Source organism: Neoarius graeffei, chromosome 23, assembly GCF_027579695.1.
Source record: "Neoarius graeffei isolate fNeoGra1 chromosome 23, fNeoGra1.pri, whole genome shotgun sequence".
Taxonomy (NCBI): domain Eukaryota; kingdom Metazoa; phylum Chordata; class Actinopteri; order Siluriformes; family Ariidae; genus Neoarius; species Neoarius graeffei.
The window spans coordinates 46,303,133-46,328,215 of record NC_083591.1 but is presented as its reverse complement, the minus strand read 5'-3'; the positions used below and the strand labels follow the sequence as shown (position 1 = coordinate 46,328,215).

The window sequence follows — 25,083 nt, the reverse complement described above, 5'->3', positions numbered from 1 at the left end:
TGCCACAGGCTGATTGCCTCAATGCCACGTCGCATCGAGGCAGTGATTAAGGCAAAGGGATTCCCAACCAAGTATTGAAGATTGACATATCGTTTTGAAAGTACCATATTTTGATTGATTTGATGTGATCCTAATTTCTTTCTTTTTTTTCTGCAAAAACTGAGAAGTAAATGGTGATTTGTTCACAGTATTCTAATTTTTTGAATTCCTGTTTTCGTGGGTTTTATGAGCCGGAAGCCCAAATTATGTAAAAATAAACAAATAAATACTTGAAATCGTTTAAATTGTGGGCCCTGAATCTATAATCTATGAAAGTTTAACTTTTTGAATGGAATTATGGAAATTAAACAACTTTTCCATGATATTCAAATTTTTTGGAAAGGGTCTGTAAGGCTTCCTTGTTGCACAGTAAGGTTTTAACTGGCATTTGTGGATGTAACTTCGTATCCTAGTGCTTGACAAAGGTTTGCCAAAGTAATCCTGAGCCCATGTGGTTATATCAGCGATAGATGAATGACAGTTCTTGATGCAGTGCTGTCTGAGGGATCAGCGATCACAGGTGATCAGCTTAGGCTTATGCCCTTGCCCTTTACGCACTGAAATTCCTCCAGATTCATTGAATCGCTTAAAGGTATCATGCACTATAGAGGGTGAGATATCCAAATCCCTTCATATCTTTCTTTGAGGAACATTGTTTTTAAACATTTCAATAATTTTCTCACGCATTTGTTGACAAACTGGAGATCTTCAGGCCATCTTTACTCCTCAAAGACTAGGCCTTTCCTGGATACTGATTTTGTAAATAACATCGTTATTTAATTGTTTTACCTCATTACTAGCCCTAAATTGCCTCCATTCCTTTTTTTTTCCCAAATGTGTTGCAGGCCTGAAATGCAGGAATGGATGTATATTAACAAATGAAATGATCAGACAAAACATGAAATATCTTGGGTTCATTCTGTCTGCAATGAAATACAAGTCAACGTCAATTTAGAAATCTTTCTAGTGTGAAAGATCCCATATGCAGAGATAATTTCTAAATGCAGTTGAGCATCCACTCACAATGAACAACACAGATCTATTTTCTGCCATAAGAGTCGTTGAATCTTGCGAGGAGATAATCCGCCGATGTCACTGGAGGATATTTGTCCGAGCCATCACAACACGTAATTATGGCATCATTATCCGGCTGCATGAAGAACGCCAAAGACTGCCTTGTGCTTGAGTCACCCACAGGAGGTAGTAGAACTCTGTGGACCTGCAAAAAGGTTTGGGTAACATAAAATACAAGATTAAGAATGGAATGTTCATATAAAACAAGATTATTACTGGATTTACTCTGAATTATTGGCTATATTTACAGCAGATACAAACACGTCACTGGTCCACCTCTGCATCAGATCTGCAATGTTGATCATCACTGTTCCAGGAATGCTTGGGGCTGAGATAAACTCCCCTTTACGATTTAATACCTTAAAGGAAAAATACAGCAGATGAAATATCTCATCTCATCTCATTATCTCTAGTCGCTTTATCCTTCTACAGGGTCGCAGGCAAGCTGGAGCCTATCCCAGCTGACTACGGGCGAAAGGCGGGGTACACCCTGGACAAGTCGCCAGGTCATCACAGGGCTGACACATAGACACAGACAACCATTCACACTCACATTCACACCTACGGTCAATTTAGAGTCACAAGTTAACCTAACCTGCATGTCTTTGGACCGTGGGGGAAACCGGAGCACCCGGAGGAAACCCACGCGGACACTGGGAGAACATGCAAACTCCACACAGAAAGGCCCTCGCCGGCCACGGGGCTTGAACCCGGACCTTCTTGCTGTGAGGCGGCAGTGCTAACCACTACACCACCGTGCCGCCCCAGATGAAATATTTATTTATTTATTTATTTCACTATGGAAGTCAGACAAGGGCATGAACTTACTGCAAAGAATTGTTAAAACGCTAGCAGGTACAGTCTGTAATGTTTAAAACTGTTTTCAGACCAATAATAATAATAATAACAACATATTAACAAAAAAAAATTAATTAAATAAATAATGACAACAGGAAATTATGTTTCAGGGCTGTGTTTTCTGGTCCTGAAAAAAGCCCCCCCGTCAGAACAGTTCATCATGTTGCCAGGCATAGTTTTAACAGACTGGGCAGGGAAAAACAATCATTTTCATTGTACATGCACTTCACCTAGCTAGCAGCAGAGGGCTCTAAAAATTACAAACTGCTCCTTTAATAAAATGTATCATTCTCTAGATTGATGAAAAATTGGTTCAATGATCACAAGAGCTGTAATATATACTGTAACTAATTTGTCCAGCATTATATTAGCAAATTTGCTGTGAAATCTTTCATACCTGCAAGCCTGCCTCTTGGCTCTGGAAGAGTAGTGTGATACTGCCATAGTCTGAGTGCTCACCACAGCGGATCTGACCTTCCTTCACACTCCCAGCCTTCACTGGAGGGTAATAGAGAACGCGCAGGGTGCTGACATTCTCATCACCTTAATATGGACAGGAATGTCATTCAGTAGGTCGGGGTTTGGGCTAGTAAATCTTTGAGTCATGACAGAGATTCACTGTGATTCTCTGAGTCAGTGAGTTTGAAAATCTTTTGGTCATGAATGATATTTATGCCATTCATTGATTCAGGGTTGGAGTTAGCAAATCTTTCAGTCATGACTGAGCTTCGCTCCTCTGTCATTGATGAGATTTGCTCCTCTGTTATTGAGTGTTTGAGTTATCAAGTCTTTCAGTCATGACCGAGATTCGCTCCTCTGTCGTTGAGTGAGTTAGTGTTTGAGTTAACAAATCTTTCAGTCATGACTGGGATTCACTCCTCTGTTATGGAGTTGAGTGTTTGAGTTAGCAAATCTTTCAGTCATGACGAGATTCAGCCCTCTGTCATTGATGAGATTTGCTCCTCTGTTATTGAGTTGAGTGTTTGAGTTAGCAAATCTTTCAATCATGACCGAGATTCACTTGTCTGTCATTGATGAGATTCGTTCCTCTGTCATTGAATGAGTTAGTGTTTGAGTTAGCAAATCTTTCAGTCATGACCGAGATTCGCTCCTCTGTTATTGAATGAGTTCGTGTTTGAGTTAACACATCTTTCAGTCATGACCGATTCGCTCCTCTGTTATTGAGTTGAATGTTTGAGTTAGCAAATCTTTCAGTCATGACCGAGATTCGCTCCTCTGTTATTGAGTGAGTTAACGTTTGAGTTAGCAAATCTTTCAGTCATGACTGAGACTCGCTCCTCTGTTATTGAGTTGAATGTTTGAGTTAGCATATATTTCAGTCATGAACGAGATTTGCTCCTCTGTTATTGAGTGAGTTAGTGTTTGAGTTAGAAATTCTTTCAGTCTGCAATTATTCAGTGGGTTATTCAGTGGGTTGGGGTTCGAGCTAATGAATCTCTCTTTCATACTGTGATTCACTCTAATCCTTCAGCAGGTCAGTTAGTGAAACTTTTGGTCATGACAGAGATTCGCTCCTCTGTCATTCAGCAGGTCAGTTTTGAGTTTGCATTTTTTTCAGTCATGACTGAGATTTAGCCGCTTTATCCTGTTCTACAGGGTCGCAGGCAAGCTGGAGCCTATCCCAGCTGACTACGGGCGAAAGGCGGGGTACATCCTGGACAAGTCGCCAGGTCATCACAGGGCTGACATGTAATAGTAGTCTGTGTTTTTTTTCTAAACATGCAAGTCTGTTCTAAAGCAACACAATAATTATTGGCTACTTTTACATTGATGAAGTTATTTGTTTGAGCAGCATGAGCTGATGGCACGATCAGGCTGAACATGTCGGCAGACTGGAGGTGTAACTGATTGAATCAGTGTACTGAAAGAACTCAAGTCATTCAAAAGTCACTAATCAGTTACTGATTTCATAACAACCTGCCCCACTGCTTCGATGGAAACTTATTGCACAAACTGCATAGCGCTGGTCATGTCAGTGCATGTGGGTGTGTGTGTTCAGCTTACTTCCAATGTGGCTATGTGCTTTGAGAAAAACCTCTGGATCCAGGCCTAAACTGAGAGCCATAACCCTGAGTACACGGAGAGCAAGCTCCTTACAGCGCAGGAAAAAGCCCACTTGGATGTCACGAAAGCGATCAACACCATCAGAGGGCCATTTCTAAGCAAGGTGAAGAACACAACAATTAGTGTTTCTTTCTTAATACTGTAAATTATATAACACTAGCTATTGCAGTGGTGTTTAAAATAAGAGGTAATTACAATATCTGTGCGCAAGGATGCAGTATTAAATGCCTCCTTCAAGTCACCTGGACGTCGAGGATTCAAACTGTTGAAAAGTGAGAGCGAACTGTCAGTTTAAATGACCATAAATATTTCCAACTCCGGTCTTTATATAGATGACAGATTAGCCAACTACCTTTCTGTCTCTGAAGACACCCAACCATGATTGCAGTTATTTGCGTAACTTCCCCTACTGAAAGGTTTTTTCCATTCTTCAGGAAGCAGGAAGAACTTCTTAGAAATGTCCATGACATGATCTACCTAATATAGATAAGACATTTTCTGCAAACACTTAAAATGAACTCATACTGTAATGGCCTGTTTTTAATTTTTAAAACTGTTAAAATGGAAATACACACCTCTTTTTGATCTATTCCAGTATTTTTGAGATACACAAACCCCACTTCGGTGAAAGCCTTTCGAAGTTCTTTGGATAACCCCTGCAGGTTCTTGTCAGTGACATCGCTGGTGCCAAGTTTGTAAACATTGAAATCAACCACAGGTATAAGTGCCATGATGTGGTTTATCCTAAAAATTGTATATTGAAAGCAGCTGCCTGGGCAAGTTAATATAAACCCCAACACACACTGGAGCATTCAAAAAAAAACAAACAAGCCAGGCCCATTGATTCCCAAAAGCCAACCACATTTATTCATCTGTGGAACATGCCTGCAAAGGTTGATAAGAAAAGTTAAAAAAATACAAATAAATCAGTAGCCAGCGCTCTCTACCACCATCATCATCAGAACATGAACTGAGGACACACTGTGTCTTTTGGAAGAACATCCAGTACAGTTCTCGAGACACTGAAACTTTTCTGGCAGCTAGTGGCAGTCCAATAGCTAACTAACACAACTTGTCTTTGTTTTCCCATTAATTTAATCCCCCATCTGTAATTGACGCCAAAAATATTTGCCAAATATAAAGTCCGCATTGAGGTATCACTTTATAGACGAAATGTTTAGGTTCCTGACCGTTTAGCCTAAATCGCTTGAACATTTTAAGAAATTATAAACAATTTTGCAACAGTAATGTGATATTTTATGCAATGCAGTGCAAAACCATTTCTCTCTTTTTTTTTACATTTTGACAAGTATGTGAAATCCATAGAGCCCCTCCACATTAAATTTGCATAGAATTCCAATGCTGTAAAGATAATTCATTCTCCTAAACTTTGCTACTTTGGACTCTCTTGCACTTTGGACCATTTTGAAGAGTTTATATCAGTGTTGCCCAGGTGACAGTATTGACTGAGTTACTTCCAACCTGATATCTGGGTTAAATTTTGTTCAGGCATTAGGGATAGTCTTTTGCATTCATTTGCTGGATTATATAAACCCTTTAGTAAACAGGTAAACTGAATTTGCAATGGGATCAGTAAACGCTTAGGCTCTTACATACAGTGGGGCAAAAAAGTATTTAGTCAGCCACCAATTGTGCAAGTTCTCCCACTTAAAAAGATGAGAGAGGCCTGTAATTTTCATCATAGGCATACTTCAACTATGAGAGACAGAATGGGGGGAAAGAATCCAGGAAATCACATTGTAGGATTTTTAATGAATTAATTGGTAAATTCCTCGGTAAAATAAGTATTTGGTCACCTACAAACAAGCAAGATTTCTGGCTCTCACAGACCTGTAACAACTTCTTTAAGAGGCTCCTCTGTCCTCCACTCGTTACCTGTATTAATGGCACCTGTTTGAACTCATCAGTATAAAAGACACCTGTCCACAACCTCAAACAGTCACACTCCAAACTCCACTATGGCCAAGACCAAAGAGCTGTCAAAGGACACCAGAAACAAAATTGTAGACCTGCACCAGGCTGGGAAGACTGGATCTGCAATAGGTAAGCAGCTTGGTGTGAAGAAATCAACTGTGGGAGCAATTATTAGAAAATGGAAGACATACAAGACCACTGATAATCTCCCTCGATCTGGGGCTCCACGCAAGATCTCACCCCGTGGGGTCAAAATGATCACAAGAACGGTGAGCAAAAATCCCAGAACCACACGGGGGGACCTAGTGAATGACCTGCAGAGAGCTGGGACCAAAGTAACAAAGGCTACCATCAGTAACTCACTACGCCGCCAGGGACTCAAATCCTGTAGTGCCAGACGTGTCCCCCTGCTTAAGCCAGTACATGTCCAGGCCCGTCTGAAGTTTGCTAGAGAGCATTTGGATGATCCAGAAGAGGATTGGGAGAATATCATATCGTCAGATGAAACCAAAATAGAACTTTTTGGTAAAAACTCAACTTGTGTTTGGAGGAGAAAGAATGCTGAGTTGCATCCAAAGAACACCATACCTACTGTGAAGCATGGGGGTGGAAACATCATGCTTTGGGGCTGTTTTTCTGCAAAGGGACCAGGACGACTGATCCATGTAAAGGAAAGAATGAATGGGGCCATGTATCGTGAGATTTTGAGTGAAAACCTCCTTCCATCAGCAAGGGCATTGAAGATGAAACGTGGCTGGGTCTTTCAGCATGACAATGATCCCAAACACACCGCCCGGGCAACGAAGGAGTGGCTTCGTAAGAAGCATTTCAAGGTCCTGGAGTGGCCTAGCCAGTCTCCAGATCTCAACCCCATAGAAAATCTTTGGAGGGAGTTGAAAGTCCGTGTTGCCCAGCAACAGCCCCAAAACATCACTGCTCTAGAGGAGATCTGCATGGAGGAATGGGCCAAAATACCTGCAACAGTGTGTGAAAACCTTGTGAAGACTTACAGAAAACATTTGACCTCTGTCATTGCCAACAAAGGGTATATAACAAAGTATTGAGATGAACTTTTGTTATTGACCAAATACTTATTTTCCACCATAATTTGCAAATAAATTCTTTAAAAATCAGACAAGGTGATTTTCTGAATTTTTTTTCCCTCATTTTGTCTCTCATAGTTGAGGTGTACCTATGATGAAAATTACAGGCCTCTCATCTTTTTAAGGGGGAGAACTTGCATAATTGGTGACTGACTAAATACTTTTTTGCCCCACTGTAAGTGCTCCCAGTGGTGAGTGAGGTACCTGTTAATTGAAAAGCATTCCAGGTAACTACCTCATGAAGCTGGGTAAGATGATGCCAATAGTGTGCAAAGTGCCAAGGTGAACACTGGGCTACTTTGAAGAATCTAAAATATGAAACCTCTCGTGTTCAAACGCTTCTCTCCCCTCCAAAAAAAAAAAACCCACAACATAATTCCATAGTTTTCATATGTTCAGTATTATGTAGAAATCATTAAAATACAGAGAAACCTATGAATGAGTAAGGGTGTACAAACTTTTGACTGGCACAGCATGTGTGTCTCTTTATGCAACACTTTTCTAATGAAATTTTAAATTGATTTTGCTTATATTTTTGGGGAAAAATCATTTAAAGTAACGTAAAATTTTAAATGAAATAACAAATGGAAGCTTTATCAGATACCAAGGTTTATTCAGACATCAAGTTCTTTCATTCATTCTCACAGAGGAGGAGGGAAAAAAAAAGACTAGAAATTAAAGCATTTCATCTACTGTTGATTTGATTTACCAGTGTTCTTGAATTCTTTAATCTCTGGTAGCTGCAGAGATTCATAGTTACAGAGGACCCCCCCCAAAAAAAAAAAAAAAAAAAAAAAAACACCTGTCTTGCAATCTTTAGAGTTTAGTAGTGATCTTTCAGATTTGACAGGAAATAATGCAGTCCTTTTTTTTGAGAGACTTTACACAGAAACTAAGGATTTTAAGTTTAATGAATCCTGTTACAGGTACACAAATGATCATATAGACAAATGCAATCATTAAAAATCATACTAATCGGTTATCTCACTCCTCATTTTCTGTCACACCACACATACAAATTAAAGATGCAGTTGGTAAGTCTTAAAATCCACTAAACCTGCAATAACCATAAAAGCTTGAAGGCCATTTCCAAAATGAGTCAGTCATAATATAATAGATGTAACAGCCCTGATTAGTTTGCTCCTTTCAGGTTTCTGTTTACATCTTTCTGGCCCAGAAATTAACTCATCCTCTAGTTGAAGCAAACCTTCAAGATTTTTCCTTAAAAGGCAACTCGCAAGTCATACATAGCTCCAACGTACCGGTGAAGTCCATTAGGCATGGGGGTCGTCTCCCCCCACACATTGCAAATGCCTTACAGACAGCAGAGGGCTCTAAAAATTACAAACTGCTTCTTTAATATGTAGTCATACACACAAATGACGAGCACTATTTATACATTAAAAAGAAACTTCAGATTAATGCCAAACCCAAAGTACAGCAAGCACAAATAAATTCTGCCATTTAAAAAAAAAAAAAAAAAATTATGGACATCTTCCCCCTAGCCACATTTTCTGTACAGTCTGTAAACCCGGCCTTAAAATATTGAGTTCAGTCCAGTGTGACCAGGTCTAGTTAAAGTCTTTACATTTTATGGTGCATTTTCTCTACCAGCTTATAATAAAGTTATTTCAGGAGCACAGGTCTGCATATGAAGAAACATTCTTGCAAGACGGTCCTTTGCACAACGACGTCACCAGGTGATAGTGGTAATAAAAGTTTGCATGAATGTATACGAGTGTGAAATCTTCTGTGGGCTGAGCATGAGAGAGAGAGAGTGTTCAGTAGGTGGTACTTGGGGCATCGTGGGCAGAACCGAACAGAACGTCTGCCTTTGAACTGATGAAATAAGTGACCACTAGAGATACCAGCAAAACAGCTATGCCCACTCCTAATGTCAGCATCTGTGAGGGGGTGGGAATTATAAAAGTTTGGCAATTTGCACAAAAACAAATAAAAACTTGCCTTTTAAATGACTAGTGGTGTAGAGCTACACAGAAACCTATAATATTCAATTTATAAAACAATCAACTGCTATATTGAAATCTCCACGTTACCTGTAATTGTGGACTTGCGACTAGAAAGATACGTGCTCCGATGTTCTTCCAGCGTGACTCTGTCCATGTAGAGTACTCCTTGGAACCATACTGTCGAAGCTCGAAGGCAGGGGACCATGCTTTTGCCAGGCGCACTGGTGCACGTACACAAAAAGGTTCCCCTGTCGTGTGGTTCTCCGACACAGGGCCAGACACCCACTCGTACGTGTACAGCTAAGGCAGAACAGCAAGACAAGTTCTCAGTACAATCTCAACACTGAATGTCTTTATACGCATACTAATAGAACAACTTATCTAAATTAGGTGATCCTTTACACAGCATATAATTAGAAGAAATCTGATACTGCATTATAACTTAATCATAAGGTTCTCCAGTGCACATCATTAATATGACTTGTGTATGTGTGCTAGTGTAACTGGATAAAAACAAGAGATGCTCAGGAAGAAGTCGTCAGAAGTCAGTCAAACACATCCTGTCTCTTTAGTGACTTCGCAGACAAAATTGCAAATCGATAGCAAATATTTGGAAGAAAGAAATCTGGGTCATTTAGTAAAAGCATGTACATCCAGAGTACCGAATCTTCATCCGTTGATCGAATTATCACCAAAAATTGTAAGTGGTGCTTGAAAGTTTGTGAACCCTTTAGAATCATCTACATTTCTGCATATATGACCTAAAACATCATCAGATTTTCACACAAGTCCTAAAAGTAGATAAAGAGAACCCAGTTAAACAAATGAGACAAAAATATTATACTGGTCATTTACTTATTGAGGAAAATGATCCAATATTACATACCTGTGAGTGGCAAAAGTATGTGAACCTCTAGGATTAGCAGTTAATTTGAAGGCGAAATTAGAGTCAGGTGTTTTCAATCACTGGGATGACGATCAGGTGTGAATGGGCACCCTGTTTTATTTAAACAGGGATCTATCAAAGTCTGATCTTCACAACACACGTTTGTGGAAGTGTATCATAGCATGAACAAAGGAGATTTCTGAGGACCTCAGAAAAAGTGCTGTTGATGCTCATCAGGCTGGAAAAGGTTACAAAACCATCTCTGAAGAGTTTGGACTCCACCAATCCAGTCAGACAGACTGTGTACAAATGGAGGAACTTCAAGACCATTGTTACCCTCCCCAGGAGTGGTCGACCAACAAAGATCACTCCAAGAGCAAGGCGTTTAATAGTCGGCGAGGTCACAAAGGACCCCAGGGTTACTTCTAAGCAACTGAAGGCCTCTCTCACATTGGCTAATGTTAATGAGTTCACTATCAGGAGAACACTGAACAACAATGGTGTGCATGGCAGGGTTGCAAGGAGAAAGCCACTGCTCTCCAAAAAGAACATTGCTGCTCGTCTGCAGTTTGCTAAAGATCACGTGGACAAGCCAGAAGGCTATTGTAAAAATGTTTTGTGGACGGATGAGACCAAAATAGAACTTTTGGTTTAAATGAGAAGCGTTATGTTTGGAGAAAGGAAAACACTGCATTCCAGCATAAGAACCTTATCCCATCTGTGAAACATGGTGGTGGTAGTATCATGGTTTGGGCCTGTTTTGCTGCATCTGGGCCAGGACGGCTTGCCATCATTGATGGAACAATGAATTCTGAATTATACCAGCGAATTCTAAAGGAAACCGTCAGGACATCTGTCCATGAACTGATATCTCAAGAGAAGGTGGGTCATGCAGCAAGACAGCGACCCTAAGCACACAAGTCATTCTACCAAAGAATGGTTAAAGAAGAATAAAGTTAATGTTTTGGAATGGCCAAGTCAAAGTCCTGACCTTAATCCAATCGAAATGTTGTGGAAGGACCTGAAGCGAGCAGTTCATGTGAGGAAACCCAACAACATCCCAGAGTTGAAGCTGTTCTGTACGGAGGAACGGGCTAAAATTCCTCCAAGCCGGTGTGCAGGACTGATCAACAGATACCGGAAACGTTTAGTTGCAGTTATTGCTGCACAAGGGGGTCACACCAGATACTGAAAGCAAAGGTTCTCATACTTTTGCCACTCACAGATATGTAATATTGGATCATTTTCCTCAATAAATAAAAGACCAAGTATAATATTTTCGTCTCATTTGTTTAACAGGGTTCTTTTAGGACTGTGTGAAAATCTGATGTTTTAGGTCATATTTATGCAGAAATATAGAAAATTCTAAAGGGCTCACAAACTTTCAAGCACCACTATGTTTTGCAGTCATATTTTTCCCCTTGCTTAAATTAAGCAACAAATTTAACAGGTGTCTGGAGTTCAACATTCATAATCCAACTCTCACATTTGTGGTTTAACAGATGCCTTTGCGTCATATCCAGAAATGCTGCAACGTTAAGCCAGTTACAACACAGGATTGAATATGACCCAAAAAACACACCACCCAAAAAAAAGCCCTGATTTGTGAATGGGTGTTCTCATTTCACAAGACTTCGAGATGGGCCACTGTGAAGCTCTATTTTCAGAGAGCATTAAAGTTTTTCCACCTACTCGCACTGAAACACTCGCACAGGGCAATAACACTGGAACTGCTAAGATCGACAGCTTTAGTCTACAAGTGCATTCATTTGACTAGACAAAGACATACATCTCTGCTTTCGCCGGAAATGTCTTTCGGATTCTGGCACTGACTCTGGTTCAGGCTGGTGGCAGTGCCAGTCATATTGGCCAGAATGTACTTCACAAAGGTGGTCACACTCTTTGGTTGTTGGCTCTGCGACAGGCTGACGTAGTACTGAGGAGGGCCTGAACCTGCAGAGGATGGAAGGAACAAGACAAGAATGAATGGAGGAGGATTGAAGAGCGTGTGCTGGCTAAGTATATTTGGAGAGAGCCCACACAACACACCCAAGATGGGATTGCGCTCCTTTGACACCATGTCACGGGGCAGCAGGGAACGGAACCAACTGTTATTGGACTTAACCAGAAAGCCATATAGCAACTTGGCCATCTGAAACACACAGCAAGAGAGATGAGCTCAGTGCCTCCACTTCCTCCAGCAACAGATCATGTGAGTGAATTAGTGAGTCATGTGGCACACCGTCTTTGTATCAGCAGTGATGTTGCTGAGCATGCTGTCTTCCCCTCCAGCCTGCTTATACAGCGAGCGAGCTACCAGAGTAGCCACTTTAGTCAGAGACTAGAAGAGAGCGAGAGTGCTTGATTAGGCATACAACCTCCATTTCAACATGCACAATGGTTGTACTGATCTAGTTGTACTTCTGACTTGGGTAACGGTACCTTAGCAGCCGCAGTCTCGTACTCTAGCTGCTCATCTGGGCTCAGGTTGGGAGGGTAACTCACGTTCAGGTACTCCGACGTGTCATACAGGCTCTCGTAATACCTACACACAGACAAAACGTTTAACAAACCCTTCTTTCAAGAACTAGATACATTTGTACATAACCAATTTGACTCAATGGGTCTCAACATTTTCCTTGACAATTGCTCAATTTAACCCCTTAACTGCCAACCAGAATTAATGTGCTGGGCATATTGAGGTATTTCACTCACGTGACCAAGTCATGTGATGCTGCCATTTTGGACGGCACGGCTCGAATCAGTTTGAATGCGAGGAAGGCGACAAACGAAAAACATAAAAGAAAAAGGAGCGAGATGCAGAAAACACCTTCACTATCCAGTGATGTAGGGCATTTACAGGGCGAGCAGAGGGAGAGGTATTTGCAAAAATTGAGGTTAGCAGGCTTAGAGAACGACGTTTACCTGCTTCCACCAGGATTGTTCACTGACGTACGGAAGTACACGAAGCCCTCGTCTTTACCTGACTTCGGCCCACATGATCTGTATACCTATGTCGTTAAAAACCCATCGGCATACACAGGTATTGATCTGAAAGCGTATACGAGTTTGGATGCCTACAAATATTTTGTGTCAGGCTGGGTAACATGCCTACATCAGCGGGTCGTCCCTGGAGCCGGTGGTCGCCATCTGATTACAGCTAAGGTTTGTTCACATTTTCATTTACTTTCGGTCCTCAGGATAAACAAAATGTTATTAAATGTCATTGAAATAACTTCTTAGTCTGTTGAGACATGGCCCGTTATAAATTTGCTGTTACCAGGCAATGACTAAGAACTGTATTATTAGGGTCGGTGTAGTTGTAGCAGTGTATTAGCAACTAGCTGTTAGCACTAGCTAATGTCAACAACATCGTAGCTGGTATGTTACTGTAGCAATATTTACGTTCAGTCATTTGGATGACTGTTAAAACCTTTCAGTCTCAAGTTTTTCCTTTACTGGATTTACTAGTTTACGGAGCCATCGCGCGCTCGCCGGCCAAGCCGGGAGCCATCGCGCGCTCGCCGGCCAAGCCGGGAGCCATCGCGCGCTCGCCGGCCAAGCCGGGAGCCATCGCGCGCTCGCCGGCCAAGCCGGGAGCCATCGCGCGCTCGCCGGCCAAGCCGGGAGCCATCGCGCGCTCGCCGGCCAAGCCGGGAGCCATCGCGCGCTCGCCGGCCAAGCCGGGAGCCATCGCGCGCTCGCCGGCCAAGCCGGGAGCCATCGCGCGCTAGCTCAGTAAACTAGTAAATCCAGTAAAGGAAAAACTTGAGACTGAAAGGTTTTAACAGTCATCCAAATGACTGAACGTAAATATTGCTACAGTAACATACTAGCTACTGTTGTTGACATTAGCTAGCTTGCCGTCCAAAATGGTGGACACCGGGGCGTCACGTGACCCTGTGACGTCAGGTGAAATACCTCAATAGGACAAAAATAGGTCAAAATTGGGATATTTTGATAATCTAACTTGTTCAGAACTTTATTTTTAATATTTGTATAGAAAAAAAAAAAAAAAAAAAAACGGGTCTCGTCAATGAGAACCTGTCCACGAACATGAATTACTAGTACTTGAAAACACAATGTACACCAAGGGTCCATGTATTCCAAATAATTGGGTACCATTTTTATGATTGTCTTTGGTATGACCCGACCGTGAATAGAACTCGTGATCTCCCGATTGAGAGGCGGACACACTAACCACTAAACCAACACGCAGTAATACGCCACTGTGAAGTAAAAGTAATGTGCCACGTAAGGTACATAAAAGGCGGTGTTTATGACTAGTAGCGTACGTCATAAGGCACAGCAGTAAAAGACTTCATGACGTACATGACTTGTCCAAGGGCACTGAAGGGGTTAAATAACACTCACCTACTCGAAAAGGCATCCTATCATACTAATCAGTATGGCACCAATAGGACCTGTGATACTATTTAACAAGTGGCAACATCAAGCTTTTCTTATTTTACACACAATACTCTTTTTGGGTCCCTTTAAACCAAACTGGCTTGCTATTTCACAGTATATATTAAAACACCACTGTAGTGCACTTTATATCCCAAAAAAATTACATTTGACTCAAATATAAGATGGATAAGGGCGAAAGTTTCATTTTAAAAAGTTGCCCGACGGCTCGTTGGACAAAACTAAGGCAATTTGCACAGTTTGCAAAGCCGAATTTAATTACCACAGAAGTAACACGTCTTTAGCGTATCACCTCAAAGCAAAACACCCTGCTGAAATTACCTCCACTGGACCTCGCCAGTTGACACTACAGGAGTGTGGCACTCGTGGGCGAATAACGAAACCTGTAAGTGAAAAGTTAACCAATTCCTTGGTTACTTGGATAGTTAAAAACTGCCGCCCAGTTAGCACAGTAGAGGATGATGGACTGAGAAGTAATTCGTGTTGCATCGGGAGATACCTCTTATAATTTACCCTTGAGAGGAACCATCGTGTCAAGAATACACACTTTGTATGAGGATGAGCGGGCACAGCGGATGAACATGCTTGTGCAAGCAAAGCACATCGCTCTCACGGGTAACCATTGGACAGCTATCAACTAGGGGTGTGCAATCGCGATACTAACTTTCACGATATACTGCATCGATTCTTGACGCCAAATATCGATTATTAATTTTAAAAAATGAATAAATAAAATTGTATGAATGGTTGGCGAACATCAGCTAAAAACAAGTAGAATACAACTTCCAGTCCTGTAGATGTCGCCGTGGAGTTTTTGACGCCCGCTGCCTTCATGCCAGTGGCATTTCCAGCGGCGGGCTACTGCGACCTAGACATTCTGCATAGACATCATATGCGACTGCGACTCTGTTTACAAATCTCGCTGGAACAGCGCGCACGACATGCTTGAGCGCTTTTTAGAGCAACAGCCTGCCATCCACGCTGCACTCCTGTCTGCAGAAATACGTAAATCTGAGAAGGACATCTGCACACTCACCGAGTCTGACATAACTGCTGCGGTACTACAACATGCTAAAAGAAATATGCTTAGTGAGTGTATTGTTTCCTAATTTGAGGATGCTCCACAAACTATAAATGCATAAGGCATTTAAATATAATGTAATGTAACAAATAATATAATGATAATTTAATGCACTGAGTAATATAGTATATATATTTTGATATTTATTATTGCCTTGTCCTCCCATACTGCAGGTGCTGCAAAGAAATTGAAAACTGCTGCTATTAGTTTTCTTTTATTATTTTTAGTTTTATAAATCCTATGCAATTTTTGTCATTAGTGTGTCCACTTGTTAAGTATGGAAACAGTAATATTCATTTTAATGGCAACTACCTCCAAAGTCGTTTCAATAAATTCAGTTATGAACTGAGTTGCTCTGAGTTATGCATCAATTGGAGACACTATCCAGATCGTACACAGCCACTGGTAATTATGCTCTTTTTTTTTTTTTACATTTTCACTGAAGTATGTTGAATATATCGCAATGCATCGCAATAATTCAAGAATCGTGATGCATCGTGATAGTATCGCATCGTAGCATGTGAATCGTGATTCGAATTGAATCGTGACTTCTTTGCCAATACCCACCCCTACTATCAACAACGATAATTATTTGGGCGTCACAGCGCATTTCATTGATCAAGACTGGACTCTGCAGTCATTTGCACTTACTGTGAGTAAAACCGAGGAGCGACATTATGCCGAGGCATGTGCTAACCATTTTCTGGATGTTGCAAATGAATGGGAATTCAAGGAAAAGTTGACCACACTCGGCACGGACAGTGCTCGTAACATGGTTGCTGCCGCGAGGCTACTTCCATTTGAACACCTGCCTTGCATGGCCCACTGTCTGCAAAGAACGGTCACAGTCTCACTTAAAGACAGTGGGATTTGAAAGTGTTCTGGCCAAATATCACAAGATTGTCGGGCACTTTAAGCATAGTCCATCTAACGCTCAGGAATTAAACGAACAGCAAGTTGCACACGGACTTAAGCAAGAATCACTTGCTCAGGACGTTGCAATAAGATGGAATTCTATGCTGGAGATGGTAAAGAGGATCCAGAGAAACAAAATCTCCACTGACCACTACCCTGGCACAGCAAAAGAGCAAGGTTACCATGTTGACTGACCAGGAGCTTGCCAAACTGCAAAAGCTGGAGGAACTACTTGGACCTTGCAGGCAAGTTATTTATTTATTGTTTCTCCTCCCTCTCTTTCTTTCTCCCTATCTCCTGTGTACAGTACATGTGTACCGTTTTCTCTCTCTCCCTCTCTCCCCTTCTCTCTTTCACCTGTGCGTGTGTGTGCGTGCACAGGTTCTCGGTGTTGCTAATAAAGACTTACTGAAATGTTTAACACCTTGTGCTTTCCATTGCAGATATGTGACTGAACTGCTGGGGGGAGAGCAGTACATCTCCTGTTCAGTGGTCTTGCCAGCCTTACGCCACTTGTTCAGAGTTATGGAGCCCTCAGACAATGATCCAGTTCATGTTCTGAGGTTCAAGAAGGCCTTTACCACAGACCTAGCTCAACGGAAGGATAGCACCAACCTCAAACGGCTGAAGATCGCTACTGCCCTTGACCCTAGGTTTAAAGACCTTACAGTGGTGCTTGAAAGTTTGTGAACCCTTTAGAATTTTCTATATTTCTGCATAAATATGACCTAAAACATCATCAGATTTTCACACAAGTCCTAAAAGTAGATAAAGAGAACCCAGTTAAACAAATGAGACAAAAATATTATACTTGGTCATTTATTTATTGAGGAAAATGATCCGATATTACATATCTGTGAGTGGCAAAAGTATGTGAACCTTTGCTTTCAGTATCTGGTGTGACCCCCTTGTGCAGCAATAACTGCAACTAAACGTTTGCGGTAACTGTTGATCAGTCCTGCACACCGGCTTGGAGGAATTTTAGCCCATTCCTCCGTACAGAACAGCTTCAACTCTGGGATGTTGGTGGGTTTCCTCATATGAACTGCTCGCTTCAGGTCCTTCCACAACATTTCGATTGGATTAAGGTCAGGACTTTGACTTGGCCATTCCAAAACATTAACTTTATTCTTCTTTAACCATTCTTTGGTAGAACGACTTGTGTGCTTAGGGTCATTGTCTTGCTGCATGACCCACCTTCTCTTGAGATTCAGTTCATGGACAGATGTCCTGACATTTTCCTTTAGAATTCGCTGGTATAATTCAGAATTTATTGTTCCATCAATGATGGCAAGCCGTCCTGGCCCAGATGCAGCAAAACAGGCCCAAACCATGATACTACCACCACCATGTTTCACAGATGGGATAAGGTTCTTATGCTGGAATGCAGTGTTTTCCTTTCTCCAAACATAACGCTTCTCATTTAAACCAAAAGTTCTATTTTGGTCTCCTCCATCCACAAAACATTTTTCCAATAGCCTTCTGGCTTGTCCACGTGCTCTTTAGCAAACTGCAGATGAGCAGCAATGTTCTTTTTGGAGAGCAGTGGCTTTCTCCTTGCAACTATCATGCACACCATTGTTGTTCAGTGTTCTCCTGGTGGTGGACTCATGAACATGAACATTAGTCAATGTGAGAGAGGCCTTCAGTTGCTTAGAAGTTACCCTGGGGTCCTTTGTGACCTCGCCGACTATTACACGCCTTACTCTTGGAGTGATCTTTGTTGGTCGACCACTCCTGGGGAGGGTAACAATGGACTTGAATTTCCTCCATTTCTACACAATCTGTCTGACTGTGGATTGGTGGAGTCCAAACTCTTTAGAGATGGTTTTGTAACCTTTTCCAGCCTGATGAGCATCAACAATGCTTTTTCTGAGGTCCTCAGAAATCTCCTTTGTTCGTGCCATGATACAGTTCCACAAACATGTGTTGTGAAGATCAGACTTTGATAGATCCCTGTTCTTTAAATAAAACAGGGTGCCCACTCACACCTGATTGTCATCCCATTGATTGAAAACACCTGACTCTAATTTCACCTTCAAATTAACTGCTAATCCTAGAGGTTCACATACTTTTGCCACTCACAGATATGTAATATCGATCATTTTCCTCAATAAATAAATGACCAAGTATAATATTTTTGTCTCATTTGTTTAACTGGGTTCTCTTTATCTACTTTTAGGACTTGTGTGAAAATCTGATGATGTTTTAGGTCATATTTATGCAGAAATATAGAAAATTCAAAAGGGTTCACAAACTTTCAAGCACCACTGTAAGTGCCTTCCAAAAGATGAAAGGAGTGAGGTATGGGCTTCAGTACATGATCTGATGATGAGAGACACGTGCACAACAACCACCTGCTAAGACAACAGAGGAGCAGTCACCAAAGAGGAGGACATCCATCTTGCTGGGTTCTTCTGATTCAGATGACGAGGAGGAGTCCATAGAGCACTGTCTGGATCGCTACAAAGCAGAGCCAAAAATGGACATAGAGGGGTGTCCACTACAATGGTGGTCAAACAGAGAGGGAGCACATGCCAGGCTGGCACCCATTGCACACAAGTACCCGTCAACCCCTGCAACTACAGTGCCTTGTGAGAGGCTGTTCTCACTCTCAGGCCACATCATTCAAAAGAAGCGAGCTTCTTTGTCCCCCGATAACAAACAAACTGGTCTGCCTAGTAACTGGCTGAGTGTAAAGAAGGACTAAGTAAATCATGTCTATGGAGAGAAAAATGTTCAATGTTCTGAACTTTCAACAATATCTTTGCTCATTCTTTTTTGTATTTGCACTGTGCATATGTGCACCTTAAGCCATTAAAATGGTTTTTGAATTTAAATATACTTTCTCTGTGTTTACTCTACATTAATTTGATGATTTTACATAAATATTCAGTCTTAAGTAGAAAAATGCAATTAATTTATTGATAGATTAATCGCGGCGGCACGGTGGTGTAGTGGTTAGCGCTGTCGCCTCACAGCAAGAAGGTCCTGGGTTCGAGCCCCGGGGCCGGCGAGGGCCTTTCTGTGTGGAGTTTGCATGTTCTCCCCGTGTCCGCGTGGGTTTCCTCCGGGTGCTCCGGTTTCCCCCACAGTCCAAAGACATGCAGGTTAGGTTAACTGGTGACTCTAAATTGACCGTAGGTGTGAATGTGAGTGTGAATGGTTGTCTGTGTCTATGTGTCAGCCCTGTGATGACCTGGCGACTTGTCCAGGGTGTACCCCGCCTTTCGCCCGTAGTCAGCTGGGATAGGCTCCAGCTTGCCTGCGACCCTGTAGAAGGATAAAGCGGCTAGAGATAATGAGATGAGATAGATTAATCGCGATTAATTACAGAAATTTGTCCGATTAATTAGTTTTTTTTTTTTAATCGATTGACAGCCCTACCGTATAAACCATAGACTCCAGTAAGTGAACTGCCTATAACATTTGGACATTTAAAAAAAATCCTTGATTTAGATATTAAAACACCTGCTTATAAAACGGTAAAGATTATAAACATTTAAATAGTATCTGAGCAGCGCAATTTGTTCTTCCAGCCTCGACGTGGACATAAACTGTCGTACCGGTTGACAAATGAGGATCGATGATCCGTCAGCACCACTCCTGGGATTGGCCGAGCCCTCAGGAAGCGCTGAAAGGAGGAGGGAGGTAAAGCCTGAGTGGCATTTGGTTCATCCAATGAGACATTCAACATGGCGGCTGCAGACTTGATGTTGGTCACCAAAGATACAACCTTGAGAAGACAGACAAGTGAATCAGGAGAGTTAGACAAAGATGCCATGGCATAGAATCTTTGACTTATTGCTTGATTTTTTTTTCCTCCCCCACCGCTTTTTCATCACCCACCTCCTCGTTGACCGTGTCATTCCTCCGAGATACAGGATCCGAATGCATCCACAGGTTCTGTTTATTCCACAGCCCCACCTGCACATACACCAGGGTCATTCTGTATCTGTGCGTGCATGCAATGTATATCTGATTGCATTGGGCATGTCACAAACCTGCCCGATCTCCAGAAACGAGTGCACGTTGTCAAAATCGATCACGGATTTATTGTTCTGCATATCATACACCATCCGGGAGCTACCGATGTAATCGAAGGTTTCCTAAGACACACAGTGACTGGGGTCAAATACTGAAGAGTTACAGTGCTGAGCGTAAATGAGTGCACCCCCTTTGAAAAGTAACATTTTGAACAATTTCCAAAATGGTGACAAGACAAAGTTTAATATAACATCTGTTTAACTTAACGTGAAAGTAAGGTTAATAATATAACTTGGATTACACATTTTTTTCAGTTTTACTCAAATTAGGGTGGTGCAAAAATGAGTACACCTCACAACAAAAACTACTACAGCAAGTACTTTGCATGGCCTCCATGATTTTTAATGACAGCACCAAGTCTTCTAGGCATGGAATGAACAAGTTGGCGACATTTTGCAACATCAATCTTTTTCCATTCTTCAACAATGACCTCTTTTAGTGACTGGATGCTGGATGGAGAGTGATGCTCAACTTGTCTCTTCAGAATTCCCCATAGGTGTTCGATTGGGTTCAGATCAGGAGACGTACTTGGCCACTGAATCACTTTCACCCTGTTCTTCTTCAGAAATCCAACAGTGGCCTTAGATGTGCGTTTAGTCATGTTGGAAAAGTGCATGACGACCAAGGGCACGGAGTGATGGTAGCATTTTCTCCTTCAGTATAGAGCAATACATCAATGAAATGCAGCTCCCCGACACCAGCAGCACTCATGCAGCCCCACATAAGGACACTGCCACCACCATGTTTCACTGTAGGCACCATGCATTTTTCTTTGTATTCCTCACCTTTGCGACGCCATACAGTTTTGAAGCCATCAATTCCAAAAACATTTATCTTGGTCTCATCACTCCAGAGTATAGAGTCCCGGTAGTCTTTATCTTTGTCAGCGTGGGCCCTGGCAAACTCTAGGCGGGCTTTTTTGTGCCTGGGCTTTAGGAGAGGCTTCTTTCGTGGACAGCATCCATGCATGCCATTCCTCTGCAGTGTACGCCGTATTGTGTCACAGGAAATAGTCACCCCAGTTTGGCTTTCTACTTCTTTAGATAACTGCAGTGAACCTACATGCCGATTTTCTTCAACCTTTCTCATCAGAAGACGCTCCTGTCGAGGTGTTAACTTCCGTGGACGACCAGGACGTCTCTGTGAGATGGTTGCAGTTCCATCTTTCTTAAATTTTTGTGCCACTTTTGCTACAGTATTCTGACTGATAAGTAAAGTTTTGCTGATCTTGTAGCCTTCACCTTTGTGGTGTAAAGAAATTATTTTCTTTGGGGAATTCTGAAGAGACAAGTTGAGCATCACTCTCCATCCAGCCACTAAAAGAGGTCGTTGTTGAAGAATGGAAAAAGATTGATGTTGCAAAATGTCGCCAACTTGTTCATTCCATGCCTAGAAGACTTGGTGCTGTCATTAAAAATCACAGAGGCCATACAAAGTACTAGATGTAGTAGTTTTTGTTGTGGGGTGTACTCATTTTTGCACCACCCTAATTTGAGTAAAACTGGAAAAATGTGTAATCCAAGTTATATTATTAACCTTACTTTCACGTTACAAGTTAAACAGAGGTTATATTAAACTTTGTCTTGTCAACATTTTGGAAATTGTTTGTGTTCACTGAGATAGTTTAAAATGTTACTTTTCAAAGGGGGTGCACTCATTTACGCTGAGCACTGTACATATGCAACACAACGTAATGGCGCTGGAGTACATATGTTTAAAATAAATAAACAACTCACCCCCTGGAAAAAGGCAAAGAAAATATTGCGTGGGGGCGAAGCCACTTGAGTGACAGAGCGGAGAGCTTCTGCAGCAGCCAGCAGGGTCACGATGCCAGACACGGTTCCCTCTGCTGATGGAGCGAGGTCGTAGAAAAATGATCGCCCATCCAACTGAGACAGTGAGTGAGAGAGAGGGGAAAATGAAAGAGATGCATACACATACATTCAGAAGGTAAAGAGTGGTACAGCCAGCCAGAACAAAGCTTGCTTGTCTACTACTACACTGCAAAAAATGGCCTTTCAAAAATAAGAAATAAAACAAAGCATATTTTGCTTGAATCGGGTGAAAAAAAAATTTGCCAATGGAACTAGTCAAATTTGACTTGGTAAGATTTCTTAAAGTAAGATGAAAAATCTAACCTGTTTTTAGATGAAATAATTCCAAAATAAGATTGGGGAACTTATTATGCGAGATCTGATCAACTCAAAATAATCAAAATAGTTCTTATAACAAGATCGTACTTCTTACATTTAGCCATTCAAGTCATTTTTATTTATTTCATTTTAAGGGTATTTCACTTAAATTCATGACAAAGTCTTAGCAGTAAAAACTGAATTTAAGATAAATATACTAATATTAGGATTGTTAAATTCTACAACTAAGCATTGCTAGCTTAAAAGGTTCTCCTTTTGTGACCTGTAATTAGTAAAATACTCTAGATATGAGACCAGAGACTATCTTGAATCAAGTTGACGACACGTATAGCATTGCAACAAGTTTATTTTTTTTTCCTATTTCAACATTCAAACATCTCTTAAGATTCCACTTCCCTAGGACCTCAGGCACCAAAAAATAAAAGAATAAAAAAATAAAGTCTATGCATTTTGACTTACAGTGCTTACACAACGCCAAAGCAACAGTGCATTTTGGGGGCACTGACTATTCATGTGTACGAGGGGTTTACAAGATCAGGCACAAAAAAAAAAAAAAAAAAAAAAAACCACTGAACTTAACTCACAGCAATCCAAAAAGACCTCACTAAAAACGCCCTCCACTCACTCAGCCTTTTTGAAGGCACTTGTCTGGTCTAGAGTCTGTACAGCATCTAGAAGGAGCTCACGCTGAATGACTGAGAAAACAGTCGCAATAAACTTAGGATCTGTAAGGTGGCGTTGAATTGTAATGAAAGATTCAAAGATTTCAGTAAAGTTCATTTATTCCCAAAACAAGCATACTTTTTTTTTTCTTGAAACAAGATGAACCGCATTTGACAAATGTCCAAAATGTACATCTCTCATCTCATCTCATTATCTCTAGCCGCTTTATCCTGTTCTACAGGGTCGCAGGCAAGCTGGAGCCTATCCCAGCTGACTACGGGCGAAAGGCGGGGTACACCCTGGACAAGTCGCCAGGTCATCACAGGGCTGACACATAGACACAGACAACCATTCACACTCACATTCACACCTACGGTCAATTTAGAGTCACCAATTAACCTAACCTGCATGTCTTTGGACTGTGGGGGAAACCGGAGCACCCGGAGGAAACCCACGCGGACACGGCAAGAACATGCAAACTCCGCACAGAAAGGCCCTCGCCGGCCACGGGGCTCGAACCCAGACCTTCTTGCTGTGAGGCGACAGCGCTAACCACTACACCACCGTGCCACCCCAAAATGTACGTACTTGTTTTTAAAAAAAAAAACAAAAAAAAACAAAAAAACTTGTTTTATTTTCAAAGGTGCTCCAAATAAGACTAAGACATTTTGTCTATACAAGATTTTCAAGATGGCCTTTCTAGCTAAATGAGGTTTTGCTTGTTGGGCAATTATGTCTTATAATAAGGGTGGCTAGATGTTTTGACTTGAAAATAGACAAATAAACTTCCTAAGATTTTTATTTTTTGCAGTGCAAGGGAGAGCGCAAACCCATCACAAGGCCTCAAACAAACAAACTACAACCACAAGACACATTTTCTCCCAATATTAACATGCGAGATTCCATAACTATAAGCAGATCACAGTAGTGTTCATGGAAGTGCTAGTATGTCATGCTGGCTCACTTAACTACTGTAATTTCTGACTATTTAAAATATTAAACTGAGGGTCCATAGAAATGCACCATATTTGATACTGATGACTCACCGACAGCTAAAAATGCCAAAACTAAATTTAGCAGCATGTTTGTAGCAGTGCAGCAAGCTGGCTGCCGATTTCACAGCAACGTTGAACAGACGAGCTACGCGAGACAGATATTATTGATTTCTTCGCGTCGTTCTCAGCACTCACCCTGGCTGCTGCGATGACCATGCTCTCGTTCTCCTTGTGTCCCTTGGCGGTGGCGTTAATGGGTCGGATGGTCGCCCACACGTTGAAGTCCATTAAAGGATCGCACAGCTGCTCTGATAGAGGAGAAACGGAAACAGGTGTACGTAACTCCAGGCTGTTTATCTGGGCAACAGATAACTCTTTAGTGAGAGCCATATACTTTGTGTGTGTACCTGGGTTGATGCTGAAGCTGTTTTGCAGGTCTGTGCGTCGCATACAGGTTACTGTATCTGTGACTGCGTGCATGTGAGAGAAGAGCTGCATGGCACACAGTGGGTACTCAGGAGCACTGCCATTCGCACGCATGTTGTGATCCTCGTAACACTACAGAGAGAGTGTGGATATAGAATAGAATGCCTTCATTGTCACCATCATTAAAAAGCATACAACGAAATTGAGTGCAACTCCAGTAAGGTGCCATTACTGTACACAAAAAAAAGTCTCACGTGATAGGTAACCTTCATCCTGTATGACAATCCGTTTACGGTAGTCTGGCTAACGCAACTTCAAAGCTCTGCGAGCATTTGGTCTGGCAAAGATATTAAGCCCAACCGTTTCCCAAAGCGCGTGGTTGACCCGCCTCCCTGAAATGCCTCAGTTTGCTACTGGTCGAAGCC

General features: G+C 41.7%; 2 protein-coding genes across 2 annotated transcripts in view; both read right to left on the bottom strand.

The window, feature by feature from the left end:
- Positions 1-386: 386 nt before the first annotated feature.
- si:dkey-10o6.2 (uncharacterized protein LOC100124608 homolog) lies at positions 387-4,860 on the bottom strand. Its single transcript, XM_060906261.1, has 7 exons — positions 4,632-4,860; positions 4,409-4,533; positions 4,252-4,318; positions 3,997-4,150; positions 2,369-2,514; positions 1,362-1,472; positions 387-1,258 (listed from the first exon to the last, which is right to left on the bottom strand). Exons 1-7 carry the CDS (start codon positions 4,785-4,787, stop codon positions 1,079-1,081), a joined length of 939 nt encoding a protein of 312 aa, XP_060762244.1. The 5' UTR covers positions 4,788-4,860; the 3' UTR covers positions 387-1,078.
- A 2,826-nt stretch (positions 4,861-7,686) lies between these two features.
- Positions 7,687-25,083, bottom strand: part of ncstn (nicastrin) — a 31,207-nt gene continuing 13,810 nt past the window's right edge. Inside the window, exons 6-17 of the mRNA XM_060906252.1 lie at positions 24,640-24,790; positions 24,428-24,540; positions 22,158-22,310; positions 20,379-20,483; positions 20,224-20,301; positions 19,941-20,110; positions 12,393-12,495; positions 12,193-12,291; positions 12,000-12,102; positions 11,740-11,903; positions 9,152-9,364; positions 7,687-8,998 (exon numbers count right to left, since the gene is read on the bottom strand). Of these exons, the coding sequence (XP_060762235.1) occupies positions 8,876-8,998; positions 9,152-9,364; positions 11,740-11,903; positions 12,000-12,102; positions 12,193-12,291; positions 12,393-12,495; positions 19,941-20,110; positions 20,224-20,301; positions 20,379-20,483; positions 22,158-22,310; positions 24,428-24,540; positions 24,640-24,790 (1,575 nt within the window). The 3' untranslated portion in view covers positions 7,687-8,875. The remainder of the gene's footprint in view (positions 8,999-9,151; positions 9,365-11,739; positions 11,904-11,999; positions 12,103-12,192; positions 12,292-12,392; positions 12,496-19,940; positions 20,111-20,223; positions 20,302-20,378; positions 20,484-22,157; positions 22,311-24,427; positions 24,541-24,639; positions 24,791-25,083) is intronic.